Below are 16,398 nucleotides of genomic sequence, written 5' to 3' on the forward strand. Positions count from 1 at the left end.
GCAATGATTTTTGGATATGACACCAAAAGCAAAAGATCAAAAGCAAAAACAAACAGAGACTACATCAAACTAAATAGGTTCTGTACAGCAAAGGAAACTATCAACAAAATGAAAAGGCAACCTACCAAATGGGAGAAAATATCTGCAAATCATATATCCACAGCCACTATGGAAAACAGTATGGAGGGTCCTCAAAGAATTAAAAAGGCGGGGGTGAGGGGTGGGCAGGTGAGTGAAGGGAGTCAAAAGGTACAAATTTCCAGTTGTAAAATAAATAAGTTATGAGGATGTAATGTACAGCATATTGACTATAGTTAATATACTATAGTGCATATTTGAAAGTTGCCAAAAGAAAATTAAAAGTTTTCACAACAAGAAAAGAAAATTTGTAACTATGGTGATGGCAGTTAACTAGACTTATTGTGGTGATCATTTTACAATATACACAAATATTGAATCATTATGTTATAAATCTGAAACTGATATAATGTTATATGTCAATTATATCTCAATTTAGAAAACTCAACATGGAAATTTAAGAGACATGAAAACATACTAAAACATTTAAATAATCAAAAAGAATTAAACCTGCCACCTGTTTGTCTTCTCCTAAAGCTTTAATGGAGGCTTCTGATATGTTGAATTGCAAATCAAAATGGATTTCTATTTTTGTTACTTCTTTGTTTCTGATATTAATAGGATTCAGGTTAATAATGAGCATCTTCATCTTCTCAGTTTCTGGCAAAAAATAAAGTATACAAATGCAGATAAACATACTGAAAAGTTGTGTTTTAAAATTTTAAATAACTGCACTTGCATTTTTCAACTGTCCAGATTTTTCTACAATGAGAAATTGAAAAGAAATACTATTAAAGTTACTTTGAAATTATTGTTATTAGATGCACATGTGTGTTTTTATACACACAATATGATTAAGTGGTCAATCTTGCAGAAATAGGAAGTAACTTAGCATAGCAATGAAGATGGATTGAATTTTAGATAACTATTTTAAAAGAGCATTTTGTGAATTCAAAGCTATCATTTGCAACAGGTCTTACACTTTCCAATATATATGCACAACATTCATTCTCATTCTCTCTCTCTCAGATCTCACTCATTTCTAAAATTCAAACTAAAACTCACTGTTCCCAATATGCAAAATGGAATAATACATCTTCATTTCAATAGACTCTACTTAAAGAGGAGAAATGGAAACATCCCAGAGAGAAGTGCTTTTCAAACAACAGTCTCCTTGAGGGCCCCCTTCCAGGACGTCAGCCCTTTACTGACAAATAGTGATTGGTTTTAGAAGAGAAAAGAGCTTAGATCAAAATTCAAAGAGAGCCAAGAATAAGCCACAGTAAGTACAAGCTGAGTTGGAAGCAGCAGAAAAGAAAAGAGAGTCAAGTCCGTGAAAGAGCAGGCAAAGCTAAGTCTCAAATTGATGAGAACAGAAAGAGGAAACAAGAGCAAGACACACCTGGGTCTAGGTCTGCGGCTACTGAGTACTTGAAATATGGCTAGTACAAATTGAGATGTGCCATACACATAAAACATACATCAGTTTGTGAAGACTTGGTACAAAAAAAGAGAAGGTAAAATATCTCACAAATTTCTTATATTGATTACATGTTAATATTTTGAATATATTGGGTTAAATACATATTATTAAAATTAGCCCACTTAAAAAAAAACTTTTTAATGTGGCTACTAAAAAATTTTTAATTAAATATGTGGCTCACATTATATTTCTATGGAACAGTATCGGCTAGAGTAAATCTCTGCAATCCCTCAAAATACTGATCTTACTAGATATTTAGTCACTGCAGGGAAAGTCTCTGAAATCTTGCAACAAAAGTAATTCAAACAATATCTGAAAAAGTAAACAGCTAGTGGGGCTGTGGGCTTCAACGTAAACATACTGTCACGGGCAGCATAATGACCTTTCGGTCAGCAATGGACCATATGTACAATGGTGGACCCATAAGATTAGTACCATATAGCCTAGGTGTATAGTAAGCTATACCATTTGCATAAGTCTGTCACAAACTGACTGCCCAGGGTTAACTCAAAGGAGGTTTTGGAAACACTTAACTGTTTCTCCAAATTGTTTCTTTTAGTTAAGATGTGCAATCCCCAACCGCCATGAACCAGTCCAAACTCCGTCACAAAAGGGCACTTCTTGGCCCATCTGTGCAGGTGTCACAAGATATTACCTTTGCTTCATTTTAATGTTAAAATCTCCTCCCCAGGAGGAGCTTAGGCCTTATTACCATAACATGTGATGTACGTGGAAGCATATTTTCCAACTGAGCCTGCAAAAGCGAATACCTCCCTCTCCCTTTTGAATATTCACTCCTCTGCTTTCCCTTGCTCGGGGAGCCACAACTTTAGAAAGGATTCCTCGTGGTCGCCTTATTTGCTGCAAATAAACTTTACTTTGTGTGACAACTACTTCTGGTGAAGGCTTTGATTTCAACTCACCAAGAAGCAGATCCACTTTGGTTCAGCAATAAGTGCACTCTATGATGTTTGCACAATGACCAAATCACATAATGACACATTTTTCAGAATGAATCCTCAATGCATGACTACAAAGATCAGAATAAATAGCCTGAGGGCTGCACCAAGTGCTCAACATGCTACTAAAACATTGGCAACTCCTTAGCAAGAAGAGCTATGCTTACAAAACTAGCCTTTCTTGTTGAGTTTGCTAGACAATCTTCAGTTTCCTCGGCTATAAAAATAGAAAGTAACACCTACTTCCTCCAGATACTGTGAGGCACTTTATAAATAAGTCTCACAGAAATGTGATACTACTGAAGTATCAAATATTAACTTTGGCAAGTTGGTTCTTAAAAACTACTACAGTAGCAAAGTTTGGAGTTCAGGAACTTAAAATATGAAAGGCAATGTTAATGGTACCAAAGTCAGAAAATCCAAGGAAGTCTTTCTAAAATATTGACTTTTTTTGGTGTGTGTGTGAGGGAGATCAGCCCTGAGCTAACATCCGTGCTAATCCTCCTGTTTTTTTTTTTTTTTTTGCTGAGGAAGACGGGCTCTGAGCTAACATCTATTGCCAATCCTCCTCTTTCCCCCTCCCCCAAAGCCCCAGTAGATAGTTGTATGTCATAGTTGCACATCCTTCTAGTTGCTGTATGTGGGACGCAGCCTCAGCATGGTCAGAGAAGCGATGTGTCGGTGTGCGCCCGGATCCAAACCCGAGCCACCAGTAGCGGAGCGCAGCACTTAACCGCTAAGCCACAGGGCCGGCCCCTAAAATATTGACTTAGAGTAAATACCAATGATACTTTATGTATCTTAAATTAATAGTAACAGGCAATGACTACACAAAGTTACTCTTAATTTTTATGATTGCATTTAAGTTACATTTCTAGTGAGATGTTTATAAACTCCTTGCCTTTCTACAGATGCGAGGTACTTCCAATTCAATAGATACTGTCTTTCTAATTCTGTGACTACCTAACTGCTAACTCTTCCCATCAGTGACACAATAAGAAATATATATTTGGCCTCTGCCCAGGTTCTTGATACAGAGTTTCTAAAACCCTTGTAATTTCCTGAGTGCTAGGAGCATCTTTTCTTTTAATATTTGGTCTTTCGCCCTGATTTCTGACATAAGAACTTCTAAGATCCTTGGAATCCCTGGAATGATGAGTGTCTTTTGTATACTAATCAGATGACTGGTGGCTAGGGGCCCCTAGACAGCTTCAGGACCTGAGCTGGTTCCAGAAAGACTAAGGCATGATTAGAGGGTTGGAACTCTCAGGCCCACTCCTCAACCTCCAAAGTGGGGAGGGGAGCCAGAGATTGAGTTAATAATCCGTCATGCCTACATGATAAAGCCTCCATAAAAATCCCTTAACTAGGGGTTCAGAGAGCTTCTGGGTTGGTGAACACATCCATGTGTCGGGAGGATGGTGCACCCCAATTTCACAGGGACAGAAGCTCCTGCACTCAGGACCCTTCTGGATCTTGCCCTGTGTACCTCTTCATCTGGCTGTTCATCTGTACTCTTTATTAAACCCTTTATAATAAACTGGTAATTTATAAGTGTTTCGCTGAGTTCTGTGAACCATTATAGCAAATTATCAAACCTGAGGAGGAGGTTTTGGGAAGCCCTGGACTTACAGCTGGTTGGTCTGAAGTACAGGTGGCAACCTAGGACTTGCAATTAGTGTCTTACGTGCAGGCAGTCTTGTGGGACTGAAAGTTGTGCAGACCCCACCAACTCCAGGTAGTTAGTGTCAGAACTGCTTAATGTGAGGGAAAATTTCAAACGTTTGGTGTCAGAAGTGTTTTGAGTAAAGGAAACAAGTTTTCTTGTACCATCTCTCTCAGTTCTTGCAACTTCTAGCCTCCTCAGATATCAACATATAGTTCCAAAATTGAGGCTCACTTCTCTTCATCCTCTCTTTGTTCTCCCAGAGCTTCACTGTGCAAGTCTCTCCTCCTCTCCTGCCATTTGCTTTACTGCCTAATCTATCCTTCTCCCAAATTTCTCTCTTTTTCTAATAATATCCAAAGGGATAAATTCAAAATTCCTACACACTGGAACAAATTCTCACAAGCACTGAAAAGTAGTACATACAGAAAATGGTGAAATATTTTGAAATGGGCCAAAAAGTTGCTGGGTGCCTGTCTAGAAGCTCTCCTGGGTTATTTGTGCTTTTCATTGTCTTGAGCTATTTTACAAATCTGTAAATTGTAGAAAACTAATCAGAATGAAAAAAGTGATTCTTATCCATAGAAATTCAAATTGTGTCTGTGGAATGCAACTGTCTAGTCTTAAATCTATTTGTAAATTAATTTCAGCATTGCTTATAGACATGTGGTTTTTCAAATTCTCCTTTGAACCGGTTATTACATCTTACTGACTTCCTCATTTATTAATGATCAAATAATCTTCAACGCACATTCATTTAATATTTGTATGAAGATAAGGATTTCACCTTTTCAAAAATTATCCTTTTACAGAACACTGAAGTTAACTTATGTACTCAAGAAATTCCAGCCAGGGAAACTCAGGGCTGAGGAAGGATTACCTCATCCTAAGTGGTCCCATAGGAGGATCTTCAGTAAGAGTTCAAGGCTAAGAAGGATTTGTCTTCCCCAGGATGTATATGATGAGAATCATGTTACAGATCATGTTTCACCTTTCACCCAGGCTTTCAGGAAGCTAAGCACCAAATTTGAATTTCCATGGTGGCCATTTTAGATTAGCCTTCATGATAGACAATTTTCTTCTTGTCTGTGATTCCAATTTTCCGTTTTTATGATTTTGGTGTAAATATGCAAGCTGACCTAAATCCTTTGCGCAAAGAAGTGAAGTATAATATCCATATAATTACATAATATTTAATTTTAATTCTTTAATAAACCTATTTACTTAAAAATGTTACATTTACTGAGTTACTTTCAAAAAGTCCCTTTTTCTTTAAAGACCCAATTCAGGAATCCTGATCAAGTGTAATTGTAGCTGAAATGCTGAACTAGACCAACAAGTTACTTGTACACATCCAGAAAAGGATCACTCCTGATTTCATGCCCCTCAACTCTATCTACCAAGCCAAGAAGAAAGGTGGGTGATGGAGGTTTAAGAGGGGGGAGTCAGAGGGATGATATTTAAATAGAGGTAGTACATACCCACATAAATTCATTGATTATTACTATAAATCTGTGGAAGAGGGAGGGCAGGTACCATAACCATTTTTTTAAATTGTGGTACAAAACATAACCTTTACCATGTTAACGTTTTGTTTTGTTTTCCTGAGGAAGATTTGCCCTGAGCTAACATCTGTGCCAATCTTCCTCTATTTTGTACATGGGTCGCCACCACAACATGGCCACCAACAAGTGGTGTAGGTCTGCGCCTGGGAACCAAACCCAGGCTGCCAAGGTGAAGTGCACCAAACTTAACCACTAGGCTACAGGGTGGGCCCCCCATGTTAACCATTTTTAAGTGTACAGTTCAGTAGTGTTGAGTGTATTCACGTTGTAGTACAACAGATCTCCAGAACTTTTTCATCTTGCAAATCTGAAACTCTGTACCTGGTAAACAACAACTCCCCATTCTCCCGTCTGCACAGCCCCTAGTAACCACCATTCTACTCTATGTCTCTATCAATTTGAGTACTTTAGATACGTCATATAAGTGGAATCATACAATATTTGTCTTTTTGTGACTAGCTTATTTCACTTAGCATAATGTGCTCAAGGTTCACCCATGTTGTAGCATGTGTCAAAATTTCCTTCCTTTTTAAAGCTGAATAATATTCCACTGTATGTATATACCACATTTTGTTTATCTATTCATCCATCAGTGAACACTTATGTTGCTTCCACCTCTTGGCTATTGTGAATGCTGCAATGAACACGGGTGTGGAAATATCTCTTCAAGTCCTGCCTTCAATTCTTCTGGATATATATAGAACTGAAATTCCTGGATCATATAGTAATTCTATTTTTAATTTTTTTTTGAGGAAGATTAGCCCTGAGCTAACATCTGTTGCCAATCCTCCTCTTTTTTGCTGAGGAAGATTGGCCCTGGGCTAACATCAGTGCCCATCTTCCTCTACTTTATATGGGATGTGGCCACAGCATGGCTTGATAAGTGGTGCGTAGGTCTGCACCCGGGATCCAAACCTGCAAACCCCGGGCCACCAAAGCAGAGCACACAAACTTACCTGCTATGCCATGTGCTGACCCCCTCTATTTTTAATTTTTTGAGGAACTAAACCATTTTTGCAATGAGAAAATCAGGGAAGTAATTGTACACCAAACTCACAAAGCAAACAAATTACCAGTTCCGTACCCCTGCACCCTGGTCCTGAGCACCGTGCTCCTTCTCCCGCCCTACACCACCTCTCTTCCAGCTCAAGGCACCATCAAAGTCTGTTCCAGAATTAACTAAACAAATACTGCAACTATAAACAGGACGAATTCTCAGAACTAAATGTGGGGTAGTTTAGAGTTATCATCTTACCTGTTATGTTGAAGTTAATCACTGTTTCCTTCAAAAGTATTACTGAGTCCCACAGAGCACTCTTGGAAAACAATAAGTGAAATTCATGAGCACATAACACATACTTGCAAATGAACAATCTCTAAGTGCTTAGGTTTGAACAGGAATCAAACATGATTACCTCAGTATTGTCTATATAAAAAGTTACACTGTGACTTCCTAGGTTGAAATCAATCCAAAATTTCTCTAATTTTTCATCTGCTGGTTTTCTCATCTGTAAGATATAATTTCAGCATAAATTATACACATAAATATCATGTTAAAGCATCAGATGAAAATTATTCCACTAAAAACAGAACTTCTGCTTTTCCCAGAACAACACTACCCTAATGTTATAGGGTCGCTCTGTATTACCTTATTCATTTCTGCAAAACAGGGAGGTCTCACTTTTATTTAACTAAGCTACTTCTGAAAAAAAAAAAAAAAACCTCACTATCCTTAGCTATTTAACAGATGTTTAAATGTGTCAGATGACTCTCCCTACACAAACTTCTTTTTTCCTGGTGAGAATCACAGAGAAAACAGTTCTATGTTAAAGCAATAACAATCTACACTGCATACGGATACCTCTAGTGAAGGAGGTATTATGATCAAATATAAGTGGTGATTTGCCATTTAACTTATTATCTGTTAGAACAGAGATAAGACTTGAAGATTTCAAATTACTTTCAGTTTAATTGATTATTATAAATGAATATATGGTTATAGTTTAAAAAAGAGAAATATTCAAATAGTATGGCGTTTATAAAAACAGTAAACATCTCTTTCTCTGCCTCCCAACTTCCCACGGGTATCTTTCCATAGGCACCATCAATAATGCCTTTGTTTCCTTCTAGACACGTTCTAGACATATATTAGGAAGTATATATAGAGTTTTTATTCCTCAACAATGGAGCAAACACTAGACTTATTATTCTACCACCTGCTTTTCCAATAAATAGTATTTCATGGACATATTTCCATCATACATGCCTACTTTTTAATAGATATAGTGTTGAATGAAGGTTTTAACCCACAATGTATGTCACTGGAAGCCAGTGTAAGGGCCGTGATTGAAGCTGATAGAAATTTAGAAGTCCTAGAAAGAAGCACCCAGCAGTGACTGGACCCCTCAGACAATCAGAAGGAAAAACAGACAGAACTGAGATACAGGAATCAAGCCACCAAGATCAGTTCTAGAGAGAAGGAACTTGTAGTGTAGTCATGAGTTGAAGGCTCAGCTCACAGATGCCAAGAAGGCGGGTTCAGAGACCTTCGAAGATTTTTACCCAAAAGTTGAGATGCTATAAATTGGGGCACTTTTACAGGAAGGACTTTGTTCCTCTAGAAACCAAAGAAGGGGGTGAAAAGAGGTGGCTCAATTTGGGACTATAAAGTACAAGGCAGAATGATCTAGAGAAAGGAGGGTGGTCCCAATTACTGGGGATAGAGTGGGAATCATCAACTATACGGAAAGAAGCATAATCACCCTTTTCCCTCCTATCCAGGTATGAATAATGTTAACCATTAATAGAGTAAAATAAAGCTAGGTTTCTGTAATTCATGAACACAATATAAACCTTACAATTCCTTTATCTAGTAGCAACAGTAGGACCCCTCAACTTACTGGTAATGCATCTCAGTTATGGTATAAGAGAAGACGGGGAAAGGGACGATAAGCTTCAGAGTTGAAGCCTCCAGGAGAAGTCGGCTTCCTTTTTTAAAAAGCCCTTCTAAGTAGAAGGAGCAGTTTGTCCTAAGTAAACCTAACTATGGGTTTCACTACAGACCACCCTCACAGCTCCCAAGAGAGACAAACATACCTCATTCTCATCAGCAAAAGCAGCAATACATGGAAATGAATAGACCCTGCAAAACACCTCACAATTAAAAAGTGAAATAAAATATGGATGGACCCCAAACACAACCTATAGATGTTCTACAAACAAGCGTGCATAACTAGGGTATTACGTCTCTTTGTACAAAGTATGGAAGGGGATCTCAAACTTGTGAATGGAGATCTACTATAACTAGATCTCAAATCTCCATCTGGCAGTCTACAAGCCAGGTGTACTGGTACTATATCTCAACCCAGTTGCTTGGCAAGATTCTCAATGAACAGAATGAATTTAGCACATATTTTCTCATCAAGGACTTAACTATCCACAATACACCTATCCCTAGGTGTATAGGAAATCACTCTTCATAAAATCTCCCCAGAGGATGTAATGTTAAAAATATTCCAAATCATAAACAAATATGGTAAAAGTCTGATAGAGATCATTTTTAAACACACACAAATGAATAACTGGGCAGAATGTGTCTAATCTTCTGAGATTTCTACTCAATGAATAACTCAGTAGTGCTCAGTAAATTATGTATCCTATATTCTCTCCTAAAATAAACTAAAATATCCTATATATGTGTATTTTTAATATTAGACATTTTCAGAATACAATTAGCCAATAAAATAATGCTCAGAGAAATATCTTACCTTCTTTGGTCGCCAAGTCTGTTGTTTAGGTGATTGAGGAACAGTCTAGTGTCCTTCAAAGTAAATAATGCAAACTTTTTAATAAAAAATCAAAATGTCTTAGTTAAATACTACCCTTACCAGCATGTAGAGGCCAGCGATTACTTCTAAATTTCCAGGATCCAGTAACATCTCAAGGTTTCACAAGGATTCATTATTATATGTTAACTAAAACAGTACTTTGTATCACAAAGAGGAAGGTCCAGACATATGTTCCAGCAGGAATTCCCCAGCCAGGAGATTTTCAGCTGAGAAATGCTTAAGTCTCCAAAAGTGATACATAAAATTATGTCTCACTGGGTTAGAAGAGTAAGCAAGAGAAATACATACTGATGACCTAGATTACAATATTTGACTAGCCCACTGAGCATCCATCTCCCTAACATCTGCCCAGCACAAGGCAACCATAAACTCATTAAACTTATCAACTTTGGGTTTATCTGGCCATATTATCCACTGCCAATTTTCCTTATGTGTAATTCTCTATTCTACTCCTTCCTGGGTTCTCTCCCCTGGTCTATGTCCTAAGAATAAAGAATATGTTTCGAGTTCTCCTAACCAACAGCTATTAGGAAAGTAAATTTGTTGCCTCCAAACTTCTAAAGCCAAAGAGACACTGATGGCTCTTTGTCAGCAAGGACTGATTACTGTAGTCAGTCCTCACACTCCGTGTCTATCTTCAGCACTAAATGGACAAGAGTAAATGTAAGTCTTCATCTAAAGCAGTTCAGTTAAGAAGCTGATGGCTCTAGGGTGGAGGGGATGATTTGAAAAACAAGATAATTACTTTTGTCCTATTTTCATCAAATTTCCCTGCAGGTGAGGAAATGACACAGGAGAAAGGAAATTAACATCTGAGTGTCCATAACATTCCAGGTACTTTCAGTTTCTCTCATTTAATTCTCCAAATTTTGAGGAGGGTTTTATTCTCCTTTTACAGAGGAAAACACTAGACCTTCATAATTCAACTACCCTACCAAAATGCACACATCACGTAAGTCAGGGAGGTGAGACTCAAACCCAGGTCTCATGGTCTTTCCATTTAGATCAAACTGAATCCTGGCTATTGCAGATCTAGCAATGGACTCAAAGTCAAATATAATATATTTGGCAATATATTTAAAGGTCTGGATTTAATAAAATCCTAATTGCACAGCAGTTTTGACCAGAAAGTCTTTGTTCAACATGAGCACTGTTGTGAAAGATTTTACCTTTTCCTAAGTGTCTAACCTTCATTTTAAGAACTTTTTAAAAGAAGAGGAAAAACATTTTAGCTATTTTAGGAGGAAGGTGGGTACGCAACAAAGCCATAGCTATTTTTGTGCTACTTTTAGACACAATCACAGTGAGCCCAGGTTGCATGGGAGACACTGAAAATTACTGTTCCTCCAAATAGTAGAGGCTGGATGGCTCACAACACAACCACCCCATAATACTTCTCTGCCACTAGAGTACACCATCCCATCATCTCCCCAGCCGCTCTCTGCAAGGCTGTAACACATTTTCCTTTCTCCTCCAACTCTCCCCACCCTTTAAGGTTTGTTGAAAATAGCTACCCCTTCCATGACATTTTCTCTGACTGGATCCATCAAATTCACATATAGGTAACTTCTAAGTTACCTATAAAGAAGTCCTATCTGTATCCCTATATTTGACCCACAAATATTCTGTTCGTACTGTCCTCAAATTGTTTCACGTAAGTGGGAAGCAGGGATTTTAAGAATGGCAACTTAATCACATTTAAGAAAAAAAATCCTCTCTTGAACATAGAAAAGCACTGAGAGGACGCTTAGTAAGCATTAATTAAATGGAATTTTGATGACCAGGAATCGCACCGTCTCAAATTCTCGATCCTTAATTTCTTTGAAAGCTTCAGCAATGACATCATCTTCAAACCACTGATGGACAAGGTCAACCCTTGATTTTTTCGTTGTCAGTCTACACAATGCTTCAGAAAGAGTAACCTGCTGGTCATAATCTAGAGATTAAAAACAAGGTAGACGTGGATAATTCTGGGCACAAAGCAAAAGAAAAAATGACTTACAAAGATTAGCACTTATTCTAAGAAATTCCATCTTAGAAGACTAGCATTGTGTCTTATAAACAGCAAGATGTATCCTGGAGTAATTATAATCATTTAAATTCAATATTCAAGGAATATTAGGAGAAAATCTAAACAACAGGTCAGCATATAACAATTTTTAAAAAAATAAATGACATTTCTGCAATTTATATTTTAGGTATATTAAAACATTCATCAAAAGCAGTTCATCAAACAGCCTTAAAAAAAATACTTCTCCTGTGAAGATTAAATCCCAAGATAAATTGTGGTATTTCACAGCAGATAAACAAAAACTACATATATCAATGTGTTTAAATCTCAAATAATTTTAAGGGTAAAAAGCAAGTTGCAGCCAGATATGTACACTAGGATGAGATAGATAGAATTCTTTTAAGATCTGCAAAACAATAATGTATGTTGCTTATGAATACATTAAACAAAAAAGTAGAAAAATATACTTAGGAATGAAAAACAAACCCAAGTCAAGGATTAACTCTACCAGTGGAGCGGGGCATGGGGTCAGGGTCGTGGACACAGGGGGCTTTACCTGTAACTCTGATTTATTTTTTAAAAGATTTAAAGCAAATGTGGCAAAATGATGAAATTTGACAAAGCTGGTTGGTGAGCAAATGAATATTCATTAATTATTCTGCATGGTTTCCACCATGCTAAAATTTCCCATAATAAATTAAAAATAAAATCCTAATTCCTAGTTTCAATTTGGCCATAATTAGTTCCCCATAATTCCAAGATGCTCATAAAAACCCCCATGTCCAATATTTAATATTCTAACACTTAAAATTTTAAACACTTCTTACCACCCACAGTCAAGATTGTCCTTGCAAGGTCTTTCCTGAAACATTTAGATAAATTACATTTTACTGAAATGAACATAAATAGGCAAAACTTTACTATATTGGCATGAACATTTAAAACCAAGTTGTGTATTTCCGAAATTACTTATTTTAAATTCGGCATCAGAATTTCCTCCACGTCAAGAACAAACTTTAATGGAAAAATTTTCTCAAGTTTACATATTAATGACTTAAGTGTACTTTTTTAAAAGAAGCTAGAGCTACCATACATTCTGAGATTCTATTTCTTCTTCTGTAAAGTGAATTCAATTTGATGACCTTTGAGGATTTATCAAATGCTAATATTCTGGATTTTTATAATCACCACACCAGCCTATGAGGTTGTGTGTCCTTTTTTTTTTTTTACACAGTTTGATATCCGGAAGAAATGATACCAATGGATGCTATGGGTCTTTACTACGAGCTTTTTGAACTGATTTCAGAAACTGATTAAGTTACAGATGTAATGAGATTAAGTTATCACATTATTGTAACTAACAGACTCCTTTATTGTATATTCATTTAACAATTTCAATTAAATACAAACAAGTGTGATGTTGATTTTTTTTTAACGTCTGTAGTAACTCCCATTTTAAAGAACAGATTTGTTAAGAAATCTTGTAGTAGCTCAGTTTCTTGTAATAAATGGATTGATTTGTTAGTATTAAATAGAAGCCTTAGAACATTACCACCGAGAATTTTGCTTAATTTTATGCTTGCAGATTTAACATTTGATTTGAAGTCCAGAATATTCCAGAACTTTCTAGATAAGCTAGGACCTTTCTAGATAAGATAGGACCAAAAAATTACTTTGAAATTTAGGAGAAAACACCAGGTCAGCTGCTTTCTAAGTCTAAATACACCACTATGAGTGATGACTTCACTAACGTGTTCAATAAATACTTTTTAGGAAAAATTCAGTGGAAAAACTGCATCTTGCAAAGACTAGTTCAATGGACAAACATGGTAGCAATAAGCTCCATGCTCACCGATCACCTCTTTCAGGCCTATGCTATGGTAAACTTGGTCCTCCTTTCTCTCATCACTCATGGCAGCATGTCACATGGATGATGGTGTGCCATGATGATGTCATCGATGCTGGTTAGTGGTTAGCACATAGTCACATATTTAGGTTCAAATTTCAAAACAGGGTGCTGGTTTTGCTCTTTCCGTGGCTGTCACCCACCAGGTGCCTTGAGAAACTCAAAGGTGGGTTTGGAAGCAATTAACTGTTTTTCCAAGTTGTTTCTTTTCCTTTTGTATGTTAAGGAGATGTAACCACCAGCCATCCTGAAACTGACCAAGCCTCACCATAAGAGCTATGCCCATGTCTGTTGCCTTATTTTTAATGCAAAGATCTCTCCAGGAGGATCTTAGGCCTTATTATGTGGAAGCATGTTTTCCAACTGAGCCCGCACAAGCAAATACCCGCCTCTCCCTTTTGACTATTCATTCCCCAACCAAATAAAAGTTCCTGCTTCCCTTTGTTCAGGGACCCCGTGGCTTTGGAAATGATTCCTCATGGCCTCCTATTTGCTACAAATACACTTTACTTTGTGAGACAACTTCCACTGGTGTAGAGTCTTATTTAACTCACCAGGAGGCGAGCCCACTCCTGGCCTGTGTGGTTACTGTGTGTTCAGTAACACGGTCACACATTACAACCTTACCTCCAAATTTCATTGTCCCAAGAACTACATAGTTGTGACTGTAGTCACCCAAACGCAAAAATCCATCACTTCAAAAGCAATACAAATTCCACGCTCTATTGGTATAGCTAATAGTTGGTAACCTTTGAGAATTTGCTCGCTACCAGGTAATGTGTTCATCACTTTCAACAGATTGCTTGATGTAACCTGTATAATAACTCTATGAATCAGGTATTATTATTGTTGGCTCCATTTCACAGGTGAGCAATCTGAGGTAGGTACAGTGAGTTAAGACTGTGCTCTAAATGATACAACTAGCATAAGTGGCAACACCAGGATTTGAAGCCAAGCACTCTGGCTCCAGGGTCTGTACTCTTAACATTCTCCCATTAGTTACTAATTTAGTTCACATTCCTAATGAAAAAGTAATCTATAGCCTAAGAAAGCATTCCACCTCACAAATGTGATGGGAAAAAACCCCAAAACCCCACACTACTAAAAAATAAGAGCTGAGCAGAGTCTAGCTTTTTTCCTCAGTCCTTCTTCACTGCTTAGCATAGAGCCCGATTCATAGTAGGTGCACAAAGCATTTATTGGAGGAGGGAATGAAGCAATCAGGCCTAAGGAGAACAAAGGTTGAAGACATACAATCCAGAGAGATTTTGCCCTTACATCACCGCATAATCAAGTACAAGGTCACTTACATAAGACGACACGGGCCTTCTGACAAGGAGAGTTGTTTTCTCTCTTCCCGAGGTACAGCCTGCAGAATGCAGTTCATAGTCTTCAAAGCCTGTTTGGAGTCAGAGGAGGCATTCACAGGGAAGAAACAAAACGGAGACCTATGCACAACCTTCTCCAAGGTTCTAGAGCGACTGTTATCTGTTTTGTTATTTGCAACTTACCTCCCGTTGAATCAAATGATTTACAGTCTTTTCCGTCACCAGAAATCCTAAGGTAAATATGAAGGAACCCAACATCTGAATTTTCCCTGCAAGCATAATTTTAAAAGAATTAAATTGATGCTCAAAAGAATAAGGAAAAGACTCCTACACTACAGGAAGGGGCAAAGACTGAAAAAACCATGAATGCAGTAAACGTTTCAGAAATTATATAGTCTGGGCAAGGGACAAATGAAAGCCTGCTTCAAGTTATAGATACCTCAGGCCACATAGACTTGCACCGCATAGACACCCACGGGAGAAAATAACAGCAGCATATGCAAAGTGTGACTGTATGTGATGATCACATTTCAAGCAAAGCTATTTTTTGTCCAGACTGAGCAATGTGCAAAGGACAGATCCTGCACACAGTTTCCTACTGTTTCTATGAGTTTCTTACAATTGTGTATTTTATAAAAATAAAAATTTTATAAGGTCTTATGCTAACAGAAGCAGGAATTTTTTAGTCTTGGCCTTTACTAAATCATAGAAACTGCAACAGCTACTTATACGTCAGCACGTAGTAAAAGACAAGGTGTGTGATAATGCTTTATGCTTTTTAAACAGTAAATTATTTATGATTTCACTTATGAACATTATGTTAAGATATGAAATGAAAGCAGTAGTGTACACTGCAAAAACTCATGGCAAGGTCCTAGCATCACTTTGATAGGTTAAGATGTGTAGTTTTGATATGTGAATTTTTTATCACATATTGCATAGTTTTTAACCCTCATATAACTCATGAAATTGTAGGAACCCAAACCACATGGTAGAAATAAAAAACATCCCTCTTCAGTCCAAAAAAGCCACACTGATACCGCTGGATGATCTCTGGAAACCAGAAATTTGACTAAGGGCTATACCAACAACTTGCCTGCCAGCTTAAAACATAAGAGAAAGATTCTAACAGGGTCCAGGTGTCCCAGGTGGGCAGCAGGGGACCCTCAAGACACTTATGCACCCTGTTAATTACCAAATAGCTATCATTCAATCTTTTCTTTAAAGAGTAGTAAACAGAAACTAACAGATACAGCCCTTTGAAGAAACAGAGGAGCACGGTAAGTCAAGAGGTAGCAAAAAGCTGACTTTTGAAAAATGCCTAATTCAGGAAACAAAAATTTAGAAAGTATCTGATTTATTGTCTCAAAACTCAAAAGAACATGAATTCTATGAAATAAAAAATTAGATTTCCAAGAGAAGGCAACTGTCTTAGATGAACATAGAGAACACAGAATTAAAAGAAATATGTAATATGAAAGTTGAAGCCATTCTAGACATTTCAATCTGAGGGGATTTAATACAAGGAATTAGTTATAAAGACATAGGTAGCCA

At 37.2% G+C, this 16,398-nt stretch overlaps 1 protein-coding gene across 1 annotated transcript in view; it reads right to left on the reverse strand.

Annotated features, from left to right (window-relative positions):
* The window catches only part of SYCP2L (synaptonemal complex protein 2 like), a 101,968-nt gene that overhangs the window by 74,595 nt on the left and 10,975 nt on the right, over positions 1 to 16,398 (reverse strand). The window contains exons 7-15 of the mRNA XM_058553913.1: positions 15,028 to 15,113; positions 14,827 to 14,915; positions 12,438 to 12,472; positions 11,393 to 11,535; positions 9,519 to 9,571; positions 8,848 to 8,893; positions 7,167 to 7,259; positions 7,007 to 7,067; positions 596 to 738 (exon numbers count right to left, since the gene is read on the reverse strand). Coding sequence (XP_058409896.1) covers positions 596 to 738; positions 7,007 to 7,067; positions 7,167 to 7,259; positions 8,848 to 8,893; positions 9,519 to 9,571; positions 11,393 to 11,535; positions 12,438 to 12,472; positions 14,827 to 14,915; positions 15,028 to 15,113 — 749 coding nt within the window. The remainder of the gene's footprint in view (positions 1 to 595; positions 739 to 7,006; positions 7,068 to 7,166; positions 7,260 to 8,847; positions 8,894 to 9,518; positions 9,572 to 11,392; positions 11,536 to 12,437; positions 12,473 to 14,826; positions 14,916 to 15,027; positions 15,114 to 16,398) is intronic.

Source organism: Diceros bicornis, chromosome 14 (assembly GCF_020826845.1).
Source record: "Diceros bicornis minor isolate mBicDic1 chromosome 14, mDicBic1.mat.cur, whole genome shotgun sequence".
NCBI classification, from domain to species: domain Eukaryota; kingdom Metazoa; phylum Chordata; class Mammalia; order Perissodactyla; family Rhinocerotidae; genus Diceros; species Diceros bicornis.